The 13,482-nt window shown below is 33.3% G+C and overlaps 2 protein-coding genes across 2 annotated transcripts; one reads left to right on the plus strand and one right to left on the minus strand.

Moving 5' to 3' along the window:
• The first annotated feature begins 2,920 nt into the window (after window positions 1-2,920).
• On the plus strand, window positions 2,921-8,584 carry LOC111383580 (rRNA-processing protein EFG1). Its single transcript, XM_023007694.1, has 7 exons — window positions 2,921-3,100; window positions 4,273-4,402; window positions 4,514-4,641; window positions 4,927-5,065; window positions 7,475-7,589; window positions 7,891-7,954; window positions 8,055-8,584. The coding sequence occupies exons 1-7, from the start codon at window positions 2,942-2,944 to the stop codon at window positions 8,349-8,351; spliced, it is 1,032 nt and encodes a 343-aa protein (XP_022863462.1). The 5' UTR covers window positions 2,921-2,941; the 3' UTR covers window positions 8,352-8,584.
• A 2,787-nt stretch (window positions 8,585-11,371) lies between these two features.
• Window positions 11,372-12,875, minus strand: LOC111383589 (auxin-induced protein 22D-like). Its single transcript, XM_023007706.1, has 4 exons — window positions 12,341-12,875; window positions 11,934-12,133; window positions 11,735-11,834; window positions 11,372-11,614 (listed from the first exon to the last, which is right to left on the minus strand). Exons 1-4 carry the CDS (start codon window positions 12,532-12,534, stop codon window positions 11,539-11,541), a joined length of 570 nt encoding a protein of 189 aa, XP_022863474.1. The 5' UTR covers window positions 12,535-12,875; the 3' UTR covers window positions 11,372-11,538.
• Window positions 12,876-13,482: the final 607 nt, after the last annotated feature.

The raw sequence follows: 13,482 nt of genomic DNA on the forward strand, positions 1-13,482 counted from the left end.
TGATTAAACTACTTTGTACAAATATCAAATGATATCATATATGCAGCTATTTATGTTTAACTTCTGGTAATTTGTATCCAATGTTTGACAGGAAGAGTGACTCCAAAAAGTATAATTTATAGCTTTGAACCCATGCCAAGTAAGATTGGAATTCATTAAGAAGTCTTCAATTTTGTTTACGAAATAACTACATATTCCCTAAAAATTTAACTTGCTGTTAGCATGTGCTTTTGCTTCAATTTTTCGCTGAGTGTTAAACTCTTACTCTAGCATCTTGCTTGGATAACTTTAGAAATGAACTAAAATCTTACACTAAAATGCTTTTTGGATAAAAATTTTAAACTTTATGCCTTTTGCATTCTCTCAGTGATAAAACTACATATTTGAATTTGGAGTTGGTTTTGTTGTTACGATACTATTGTTTTCAACTGACAAAAATTATCCCCGTTTGATGGCCACTATTTGGAGTTGGTTATGTTGTTACAGTACTATTGTTTTCAACTGACAAAAATAGCCCCTATTTGATGGCCATTATTTTGAGAAAATAGAATTTTGAATAGTGATTTTTTTGAATAATGTATAGTTGAAAAGTGGAGAAACATTTTGAGTTTACGTACAAAATATTGTATTGTGTAAATATAGGGTTGAAATGAGTACGAGAATTAAAGATTTTTGAAATAATGGATGTTAATCCCGCGAGGGGGGGGGGGGGGGGGGGGGGGGGGGAGGGTAATTTTTTTTTTTTTAAATAATCACCCACCCCACCCCCCACCTAGCATGTGAGGGACTTGTATAGCAGGCAATTTCCTATACATATACACACACATACGGTTGTTGCAACATAAATTTTGATTAGTTTCTTCCACTAATCCACTAATGAATTTGTGAGGATCTAAAATTTGACCTATGCCTCTCGATATACTTTTAGGCTCTTTATCTCATTCAAGGCAAAAAATAAAAAATAAAAAATAAAAGAATCTGATGCTTAAAGATTCTTGTTTGGAGGGTCATTTTTTCAAATGATGAGGGAACTGAGTTGGTTTGATTAGCAACCCATTGTTTACAATATGAAGCACGATAAAGGCCATATGCTAAGATTCTTGTCACTTTACTAATGTCTATTAAGAAAGAAACTGATGTATGAACAAATCAAAGAAACCACTCTCTTGTGGCTTTAGTGCTTGCAATTGTGCAGATAATGAATAGTATAGTCAGGTATTAGGTTACTAATCTTGTCGAGAGCTCTATGGGGGTCTTGGCACCATAGCTCAAAGTGATAGGACCAGATAGGTAATGGTTGACAGTGGGCCTCTTCCGATATCTGATTTTTCTTTACAAGCTATTTGCTTGAAAATGATCAACCATGAGGTTCGCTATCCCAATATTCTCCTTCCCAATTTTAGTTTACATGTTTCAGGCTCTAACAATCTAGAATTCCTGCCAAGTGAAGTTTTAATGACTGGAAAGATGAGATGGAAAGGAACTTCCATCTTACGTGGTTAAGATTTCATTTTAACATTTTCCTCATATCTGTCCACGTCATTTGCACGTAGGAACAATAATGTAGCTTTTCATTCATTTCACTTCACAGTAGTCATCATCTATGAGTATGTGTTCATTTCCTACAGGCAAATGTCTCGTATAACATGTTGTCCGAGTTTCTCTAATGTCTTCCTGACCTTATTCATAATTTTTTATTTTCCCCATCATTTTCTAATGAAATGTGGTCATACTTGACATCTAATGGTAGACATTGCTTTGTTGTAGAAATTTGTTGGGTCAACTAGATCTCAAGGCTATATTGCAATTGGCTAGGAAACAACGTTTGAGCATGGAGAAGTGTACATTTTGGACGATGGAGGAGAGGTTAAAAAAGCATCCTTCAATTAAGCTTTGTTTGCTTAGATTTAAATATTTGTTTTCACTTGAATTTAGTTTTATTGTTGTTTTAATTCCGTCATTACGATGTGATCCATGGTACTAGACTATCTTATGAAAATTCCTGCAATTTTCATGTTTTTTCAATAGCATGTAGTCTTTATCTGCAAATTTTGATGTGAAATCTTGACTGAAGTGGAGGTTAAAATTTGAATATTCGTTGTACACCAAATAAATATGACTTTACTCCAATTTTTGAAGTTGGACCTGAACCATGAAAACTACGAGCATTTTCTAGATATAAAATTGACTCGCAACAATAATATTACTGGAAAAATTTACTAGGCAAGTTCTTGGTTTATTTTAACTATTTTTAGAGAAAATCTAATCCATGTCTGCTATGTTGATATTCTTAACGAATTAGCATATTTTAATTTTCTAGGAACAAGTCCATCAAATTGATGTAATTAGTACTTAACACATATAATTTTGTTTTTTTTTTTTATATTTATCGCTATTTCGTAGTCAACTACATTATGACACGTGCGTCGAACTGGTATAGTAAAAAGAGACCAATGTTGTCCTTTAATACTACTTTTTCTTCTTCTTCTTTTTTTAATATATTTTGTGGAGAGTTTGAAAAGTTGTCTCAAATAATAACATATCAACAATATTATTGATTGACAATCAGACTATTTAATGTGTAAGAATTGAAGAATAATTTTAATTCAGACATAACATTTTGAAATTTAAAAAAAAAATTACTTAAAGAAACATTTAAAATTGTGTCGTGACATCAAAAAACAATGAATATTTCTAAGCATTTCATAAAATTAACTTTATGTTTTCAAAATTTTCTAACCTGGATAGAATTTTGATTGAATTATAATTGATTTTGACCTTCGAGATAGAGTAAGAATTGATAAGTTTTTAAAAAGAGGGGGACTATTTATCTAAAATATTTTTAAAGGCTATTTTCGATCACGTACTAACTACAAAGGCCTTTTATAAAATTCGCCTAATATATATGCACAAATAAAATTACAACAATAACTATTGAATTATGGCGCACGGAGGCTACGGCAAGCGCAGAGTTTCCGACCGCCAAGCGGCAGGCGGACGGCGGCCGAAATCCCTAGCCGTCGACAAGAAGCCCAAACCCAAAGCGAAGGCCGTCTCTCTCAAAAACCAAATCCGATCTATTGAACGCATGCTCCGCAAAGTGCTTACTACCTCCTTAACTTTACCAATTACACCCATATAAAATGCACATGACTGTATATGTGCTAGTTTGTGTTATTTTATCTATGTATTGGCTGTATGGAAAATTTGATGTTCAATTTATGTATGTAGAAGTGGCTGTTTCCTGTTGTGTTTATGGATGTGCAAGTGGGGAAGTTTAGCTTGCAACTTATATTTTCTTTAGCTGCTTAATTAGGTTGAAAATAAATTGCATCTATGGTTTTTTATTATTTATTTATTTTTTAAAAATTGCATTGGATATGGGTTAAAATTGAATAAACTTCTTTTAAAATTGGTAATAAACAATTGGAGTTTTTTGTGTCCGCGGCAATACCCATTTTCCTAATAACTACCTATTAGCTTCTGGAGCTATTTATTAGATTCAGTATGCATAAAATCGAGAGAAGTAGTAGTTTTAAGTTAGTTTTATATGTGAAAACGAAGGACAAAATAAACGAAGAACACTTAAAAGTGGTTCCTGACAAGGCATGTGATGTTGTTCCTGGACGCTCATAGGTGCAAAGGATGTTATTAGATATTTAAAAAGTGATCATGGAACTTCCCTCTTATATGATTAACTTATCAAAAATAATATGGATTACTTTTAATTGGTGTTTTCCTTTCAAATACAATAGAGTTTGATCTCGTTCTTTGTTGCAACATTAATTCTGTGTTTATAGGAATGGCAGCATAATGAAGTTGGATCTTTTTGGGAATTCATAATTCTCAAAGAGGTTCATTGTATTATATTTTGTATTGACTGTTGATTCAAATTTTGTGTTTGAGATCAACATTTAAGCTGTTAAAAAGGAATTCTTTCTATTCATCTTTTGTTTGCAAAAGGAATAGAACTAAATTTTTACATCAAAAGTACCTGTAATTGTTGGCCACCATCCTGATTACAGTTTTAGTGTTTGTCTCTTATCCCTCTTAACTTTCTTGATCTCCTTTTCCCTCTTATTTTCATTTCCAGATTATAAAAAGTTCTTGTTATATTATCTATGAAACATGTTTACTTTCTTGAACTGGGTTGGTTTTTGTATAGTCCTTCCAATAGATTTTGCTCTTAATCTTAGGTTGTATCAGTTGCTTGGAACTGTTATTGATTTTTCAATGCACAACATCATTCATTGATACTAACCTAACATGCAGGATTTGCCACCTGAAGTCAAAGAAGCCCAAGAGAAGAAGCTAGAAGAACTCAAAAAACAACAAGAGATTCACAACCAGCTGGCAGTGGAGCGTAAAATATTCTTGCGTAACAGAAAGATAAAATTTTTTGGTAACTAGTAGCTCTATTAGGATTATTTTGTATGTTTTATGTTCATGTGTACTTGGTACTCTCCACATGTTGATGATTGATGAGACTGCAAGTTTAAATTTGCATGGCTAGAGAGAAGAAAGATTGAGCGAAGGATAAGACGTTTGGAAAAACAGCAGCGTGCTTCATCTGGTCAGGTCCAAGAGACAGAGATTACCCAGCAACTTTCTAAATTGAAAGAAGATCTTGAATATGTTAGGGTAAGCTGCGAACCATATTGCGGTCTGCACTTAATGCACTTGTTTTCAGTTTTTAGTATGCAGTCCATCCGTTTTAGTTTTTAGTATGGAGTCCATTAAAGCTTGAACATGCATGGCCGTTTAAAATTTTTGCATACGTATTGATGATGCCAATATATAAACTGTGAGAGGCATAATTTCATATGAGAATTTGTAGAAATTTAGGTTTAAGTAGACATTTGGTTAATTTCCGAATTATGTCTGCGTATTTAATTGCTGAAGAATGTTACTTGTAATTAATTGCAGTTCTTCCCGAAGACAGAGAAATATGTTTCATTATTTATGGGAGGTGATGATACTGAGGTTGTAGAGAAAAGAAATAAATTGCGCAGACAGATTAAGGATAATCTAATTAGTGCTGCAGCAAGTGGGAAGGATCTGGAAGGTACTCTCCTTTTTTCTTCTTATATCATTGATTCACCTTACTTCAGCTTGATTAATTTTATTGTTGGGACTATTTCTTTTAAGGCTGGACAAAACACCCCAACTGGACTGAATTGAACTAAGCGGTTTATCATTATTATTATTATTTATTTATTTATTTAAGTTAAATACCCGAACGAGTATTTGTATCGATAATTGACGAGTTTGGTTCAGTTCTCGATTTTGAATCAAGAACCGAATCTCCCTAATTTTGTAAATTTATTTATCTTAAATAAGTCAAATAATTTTGTTGTTTCTAAATAAATTTGTTAATTAATTAATTTAGCCCAAATTCAAAATATAATTTTCCTATTTCTAATTTTCAACTCAAGCCCAACTTAATCTAATTGACCTAAGTTTTACCCTAATTTATTATTCAGTCATAGTGCAATTTTTACAATTCTAAAGAAATTGAATTGGAAGTTCGGTTATGTCTCTCTTCATTATTGTGAGCTCGCTATCTTCAGGTTCTCGTGATTTCAACATTCGAATCTACGAAGAACTCAACAAAGCGAGGCACAAAAGATACATAAGATTGAACTACATTATTTTATAAGAATTAAAATGGAACATTTCATTAGTTGAATTAATATAGCGTTGTTTTAAAATTTAAAAAAATTAATTATTGTATAGAACCCAGGAATTGAGTGGAAACGAATTGAACCTAACCGAACGAATATAATCGAACTGAACTGTTCCATAATTAAATTTAGATATGATGGTTCCACTTTCTAAATATCAAAATATTTGGTTCAATTCAATTCTAAAGAGAACCGACTCGAACTGGACTATGTTCCCCTAATTTCTTTTCTTCATAAGAAATGCATTTTAGTCTAAACTCATTTACTCATGGAAGCTTATGGGACCATATGAAATTCTGTTGACTATTGAGTAACTCTAGAAGTGATGTCATAGGTTAACGATGTGATTCTTCCTTATGATTTGTAAAAGTTAACATGTGGGTTCCAAATAAGTTATCGAGAGTGAGAGTAAACATACAACCTAACAAATTTAACAGTTTCTAAATGAGCACTGAATTAAAGCACATTATGAAATATGACATAGAATAATGAGAAAGATAATAATAAGGAAATACTCCCTCCTGGCTTTGGCTCATTGCTACTTTGGCCTAAATGGATGAACATTCAATTTAACTAACTTAACAGGTTCTAAATGAGTACATCGAATCAAACCACAGTATTATATATAGCATAGAATAATGCGGGGAAAAATAGTAAGGATAATGGAAGTACTCCTTCCTGGCTTTTGCTCGGAGCTACTTGGGCCTGAATTGCTGAACACCTAGATTTTTCATACACAATATCTGCCCATTAAACTTATCCCTGTATCCATTGTTATAGTTATACTTTATGTATTTTGGATCCCTAAAGTTTCAAAAAACCAAGACATTTTCGTTGTTTAGTCATTTTGGAGATCATGTCACAGGATTGTGATTGGAACAGGTACACAGCATATAGACTTCTGCACCTGTTTTACAAGCACATACAATGAAATTGCTTGCTTGACGAATATGAACAATGTATCCATACTCGTGTAATTGTGTGTTTGGCATTTTACTTTGATTAGAAGATCAATCACCAAGTTCCCTTCCTTTATGTGGTAGTACTGTGGTGATTATATTGGATGGCAAAGGTGGCAGAAAAGTTGACAAGACTAGTGTGCAAGTACAATTTTAGTTTCCAAAAGCGCCCCTAAGTGTCAGACTGAGGGAGTGGTAGATAACAGGATAGGCAATAATCATCTAAAACCTGAATGAGCGTGAAGTGTTTGATAGTGATTCTCTCTTATCATTTTGAACTTGTTGGAAATTGGACGTACCTCGTAAGATATCAGAAATCACTTTGATCTTTTTATGTGAACTTAAGAAGGCATTTGTTAAGATTCATTGCATCTGGACACTTTTGCAATGCCTCTTCTTTTTCTTCCCAGACACTTCAATAATTCTCTCTTGTCGCAATCTGGAGAGTTGAAAATTGAGAGAGAGAGTTGATGAACCTCAGATATGGTAGCAAGAGGAAAAAGAATCAATGAAATAATATAAATGTGTTGAAATATGTGATAGAGGATATTGTGAGTTGCTCTTTTTCTTATCAATAGTACAGCATCCTCATGATTGTTAAAATTTTAGAGAATCCCTGCATATAGACTCAACTTTTGAGGCTGCCAGTTATGACAAATCTTATCTGAGGTTTCGAAATTGTTAGTCCTAATGGAGCTTTTTATCCACGAGGGAAAGAGTTTGTTCTGTCATTCACACACGACTTGTTATATTTCCTATTTTAGTGCCTTTTTCTTTTTCTTTTTGTTAAATGGTGGACTCTTATGTCTTTTTTTTGGACTCATGTAACAGAGACTGGGAGTGAGGATGATGGGCTCTTGGAACTAAGTGATGACGATTTCTTCTTAAATGGAAGCTCAAGTGATGATGCTGAAGCAGACGATGAGTGGACAGATAAAAGCACAAGGTACATATTGCAACTGTCAAGAGACATTTATAGTTTATTCCTGAATGCAACTGATCCCAGGGAAATGCCTCTCAGTATATCAAACTTAATATTGAGATATATTCTGTATTTTGCTAAGTTAAACGGTTATAAGTTCCTTTTTCTATTCAGTCAAAGTCAATCATTAATTTCAATAACACATTCATAAGTACTACCCATTTATCATCCAAATATAAAAGTTCCTGATAAGCTACCTGAACAGATGCATGGACACTTGACAGAATTTTCTCTCTCATTTTTACACTTTCCACTTGGTCTTCAGGGAACAGGCTTCTAGTGCCTCTGGTAAAGCTACATCCGGGATGTCCAGTGATGAAAGAACTCAGGTTTTAATTTAGTTTTCGTATTTTCTGCTCTAAGATTAGGCGTTTAATTGATAAACTTTCCATTTTAAATTTTTAACCTTCTCTTGATGTATCTATGCAGAAACAGATTTCTGCTCGTGCTCTGATGCCTCCTCCCGGACCATCTTTCAAGTCAGTTCCTACTTCACTTAAAGATAAAACTAAAGTAGGAGGATCTTCAAGTAAGAAGGCATACATACGTAAAGCTGATATATCAACGTCCAGTAACACGTCCAACAGCATCGGTAGAACTTCCTTCAGAAAGAGAGGTCCTGTGGAGTCAAACACAGGCAACAGTGGTAATTTAAGTTCCAACTCAGACGCTCGAAAACCCAGAAGAAAAAGGAGGCCGAAGAAGAAAAAGCAACAAGTGGTGTAGCTTTGACTGCAATATGTGACACTTAGTTGTGATGATGTTTCAATTGTTGTTGCCCTTTCTCTTTTTAACTTTTGCTCGGAATTTTAAGTTCCTCTTACGTTATTTGGTTATTTTTTAATATTCCGTAACCGAGCAACAATGTTGTTTTAAGTTACTTGTTATGTTTTTTAATTACCACTATGTTATGTTGAATCCTAAAAATTTATTTTACTCTGATTTTGCATACAGTTCCATCTTCTGTGCATTTGACTGGACTTCAGATAATTTGGTTTTGTTGTGTGAAATGGATTTATGTTGTTAACCTTAAAGTTATCAAATGAACATAAATTGGTTATATGTTGAAAACAGGAATTGAACTTGATGACATCAAGTTTTCAGTTGTTATTTAGTAGCAAAGTGGTAAAACATTTTGTTACTAATCAGTTGATCGGAGATTCAAATCATGAATTGAAATTTTGCCATTGGAAAGGTGGATAGAATTATAATAATAACATAAAAAAATGAAACTATTATCTATCACACGGCCTAGTGGGATCTTTATAGGTTCTCGTCGTAGTTTGCTGAAGTTGAAACATGTACACTAGATTTTTGTCTTTTGAACTTGTTGCTCCTTCAATACATATTAACAACATTGGCGTGTCACATTTCTCAGCAAATGGGAAGACGCTAATTATTATTATTATTATTATTTAGCAAATGAAAAGATGTCAAAGCGAAAAAACTCGTCCCGCCTCAAATGGGGAAAAAAAAGGGCCCCGAATGGGTTGGTGGGGGCATCCCCGCCCCGTGAAAGGAAAAAAAAAGAATAAAAATAATTTTATTTTTAGACAATTCACCCGTTAAAAACTCATTTTGAATTTATTTTTTATTCTTTAATAATAACATAATTCGAAATTTTGAAAATGTAAAAAAAAAAAAAATTAAACGGGGCAATGCCTCCGTCCCAACCAAGGCTGGCCATCGCGCCGCTCCACACCCCAAACTCGCCCCATTGCCATTCTTAATTATTAAGATCAGATGATATATTGAATATTGAAAAATAATAAAGAAACAACCAATTGAACGAGTTTAAGATTACAAAAACTCGCCTCATTGCCATCCCTAATTAATAAGATCAGATGATATATTGAATATTGAAAAATAATAAAGAAACAACCAATTGAACGAGTTTAAGATTACAAAAACTCGCCTCATTGCCATCCCTAATTAATAAAATCAGATGATATATTGAATATTAAAAAATAATAAAGAAACAGCGAATTGAACGAGTTCAAGATTACAAATCTCAACTCATACACCATTGCCTAGGAAATTTCATCCTAACATGCTAAATCAAACCTAGCACACAAAATCTAAGTCACCAGTTATGCTTAAATTATTAATTAATTTCACTTTTTCCCCCAAAAAAATCAGCTTTTATAACGCAGGGCTCCAAATGGTGCTTATCAATCAGTGTGATGTGACATTAAGATATAATTAAGATGGTAAATCAGTTAATACCATCTAAATATTATTATGTCACGGCTTATGCATAAAAATTGATTATTGAATAGTATTATTCAAATGGTAATCATCTCATATCAATTATGAATAATAGTTTTAAAAAATCAATGCCCACAGAGCTCAAAGATTTTCTTCACTGCTCAAAAAGATTCTCAAATATAAAAAAATAATGGTGCTTATCAATCAGTGTAATGTGACATTAAGATATAATTAAGATGGTAAATCAGTTAATACCATCTAAATATTATTATGTCACGGCTTATGCATAAAAATTGATTATTGAATAGTATTATTCAAATGGTAATCATCTCATATCAATTGTGAATAATAGTTTTAAAAAATCAATGCCCACAGAGCTCAAAGATTTTCTTCACTGCTCAAAAAGATTCTCAAATATAAAAAAATTATTAAGAGAATATCATGCCCACCAACTGGCTAGCATAATGATTTGGAATGACATTGGATGCTCTGTCTCAAAGTAATACTACTCACGTTAAAATTTGCAAGTGGAATCTTTCTGTCTATCATTTTTAGTGGTTGCAGATATTCAAATATTTTACTTATTTATGGTTAATAAATATAGCTCCGTTTGATCCTCATTAAATTCAATTATATTACATTTTATTTTTTCTCTCTTATTTTCAACAACACAATTTTTCATAAAATAATATTACACGTAAATCGAAAACTTTTTCTTCTTTTTCAACCATTTATTTTTCTAAAAAATATTATTTGTCCCATTTTCATTTTTAGGTAATGGGGTCAAATGGAGTATATTTTCTTTGATTTCAAGAATACTTCAATCTCTTGGTGGTAGGAAATGGTCTTTACATGGAGGAAATGTCTCAATTCATGATTAGGTTTAATAACAGCATTAGAAAATATATTCAATTTAGAATATGTTTGGTACCCATTTTTTGTAAAAAAAAAAAAAAAAAAAGGGATTTTTATTATTGTTGGCAGCCGATTTGTTTGACCAATTCTCTCACATGCTAGTCTAGAATGAGGAAAAAATGGTTAAAAAAATTGATTTTTTTATTTTTTATTTTTCTTTTGGTGAAAAATTTGGAGCAGACAAGCGACTATCTTAATAATCATGCTATCGAGACTTTTGCTCACGAGTTCGATTCCCCCTACTAACACTTTCTCGGTCGAGCTTGTAGCACAGGACTTGCCTAGTGCGGTTTATCTGACTGACATGGTTTGCAAGCTATTGCGTCAGCCCAAGAGTTTACCCAGTGTGTACCCGAAGAGTAGTAGCTATGGGTTCCCTCGTCAAAAAAATAAATGCCTTGGTTATTATTGATTTCTAAAGTTTTTTTATTGACCAATACACATAATAATCGAAAGCAAAATGTCGCTTCATTTTTCTCATTTTTTTTTAATTTTTCATCGACGTCTTCTTCTTTTTTTGTTTTCCTTCACATATATCTTTCTAAAATAATTAGTTTGACAAAAAAAATGTTAGTATCTTTGTATGTTTTGGTTAATTTGATGAATTTATTGCAAGCCAAACATTAACACAAAATGTTTCTTGCTATAATTGTATCAAGAAAAACTGTAATTTACTAGTCTCCTTGAGAAAACTGTTTGGTACAAGAAAATTTCAAACTTATGGTTCTTTTAAAACCTAATCTGTGACAACATTTTTTTGTTTCTGTCATATGAAGTATGAACAGATGCTTCATACACCAGAACCTAGGCCAGTTGCTTCTGATCCTTTCATAATTCTGAGTCTCTTGCAAGTTGACATGAACATGCTGCACAAAACATATGAATAACAAAATGAGTACTCGAGTTTGGGTACGGTAACACAGATTGTATAGTACTAAACAATATTAAAATCAAAAGAAGTTAGTCGGCCTGGTCAAGAGACTTACTCCCATGGAACATCTCCAACAAGCATCAAATCACCATCTTTATCTTCATAAGCTGGTGCATATTCAGATCCTTTGTAGCCTTCCCTTTCTGAATACTCCCCTGTTGATGTACAACAAAACCATACATTCATTAGAACAACTAGAGAAATAACAAAAGGGGAATAAGGGGCTCCATCCATGCTTTCAAATAATATTTTACCTATAGTGAGTTTGAACATGTTTTCCAAAGCCTTGAGGAGTTCTTGATATCCCTTGTAAATTTTCAGATCTATTTTTCTGAGATAAGGGGCTCCATCCATGCTTACTTTTACAAAATTCCCAGTTTCAGCTTCTGTTTTTTTGGGTTGGACAACGTTTTTTCGGAAGGACCTCACCGGTGGCCAGCCAACAATCTGCGACCTGCGTACATATATCATGTTAATAGTTGTTCATGTTCAGTACGAGAGTTATGTCCACTTTGACTCTATAAATTTTCAGTAAAATAAAGAATTAAAGTACAAGTGACCTTGAACATCTCTATTTCGAAGACAGCATCCTATAATTCTTTACCTAGCAGGAATATTAGGGATACCTGATAAATGTAACGAATACTCGATATTGACTTACTTGGATGCAGGTACAGTTTCACCATCTCGGGCTTTGGCATCGGACTTTCCATTTAATAATTCGCTGTTCTTAACCAATTCATTCGCGGTTCGCTTGTTATTCTTAGAGGTAGATTCATCTGTGCCTGGCAATCCCAATCTGAGTTCAGTTGCCTTCAAATTTAGGTCATTTCCATGGCTCATTACACCTTCCATTTCCCAAATCCTTGAATTTTTCTCTGAGGACTGTTACTTGGAGGGGTCAATAAATGCTTTTGCTGATACGGGTTTTGTGGGAGAAGTGTTAAAAACACAAACCAAAGGTGTTTTATATTCAAGTGAAGAAATTAAGGATTTATTTGTTTGAATCAAGTTCATGAATTTGGGACAAAAGAAAGTAAGGGTGCCGGCAGAAAAAGCAGCAGCTTTAAGGCAAGTGCTCCTACATTCAGGGGACAGGAGTGGGACAAGCTCAGCCGCCCATATAGAATACCATTAAGAGGAATCAAAGTAGAAACGGTCAAGCTGTGTTTTGGGGGTTGTGGAAGTTAATTCGGGTGCGGTGAACATCTTTTTCTCGATTAGATATGACTTCGAGTATTTCTAAGTTGTGCAAGTTAAATCAAGTGTGGCAAACATCCTTCATTTCGAGTGGATGTGATTTTAACTATTTATGGTGTGATAGTTAAGTCAGATGTTGTAATTATCATTTTTTCGATTGGGTATTGACTTTGATTATTTCAAGATGTGAAAGTTAAGTAAAAGAATTATTATTCTTGTACAATCGGAGTTGACAATCTCAATTGACAGTGTACTCACATAAGGGGGGACCCATGATTTTTTTATTCAGTGTGGGTCCCCCTCGCATGTGTCTAATTGTCAATCGTGGTTGTTAACCTCGATTGTACATATAGCACAATTGGATTGGGTATGATTTCAACTAATTTGTGTTGTGGGAGTTAATTTGGATGCATAGAACTTTTTTGTTTCAATTGGGTATGACACCAACTATTTCAAGGTTGGGGAAGTTATTTCAGGTGGGTGAACATCTTTTTTTTATTGGATATGACTTTGACTATTCCATAAATTAGGTTGGGTCTAGATCAACGTATTTTGTTAGTTAACCTATATCACAGAGTGGCCACGTTTGCAAGCAAATTGAAA

The sequence above is a fragment of the Olea europaea genome, unplaced genomic scaffold (assembly GCF_002742605.1).
Source record: "Olea europaea var. sylvestris unplaced genomic scaffold, O_europaea_v1 scaffold272, whole genome shotgun sequence".
Lineage (NCBI taxonomy): Eukaryota > Viridiplantae > Streptophyta > Magnoliopsida > Lamiales > Oleaceae > Olea > Olea europaea.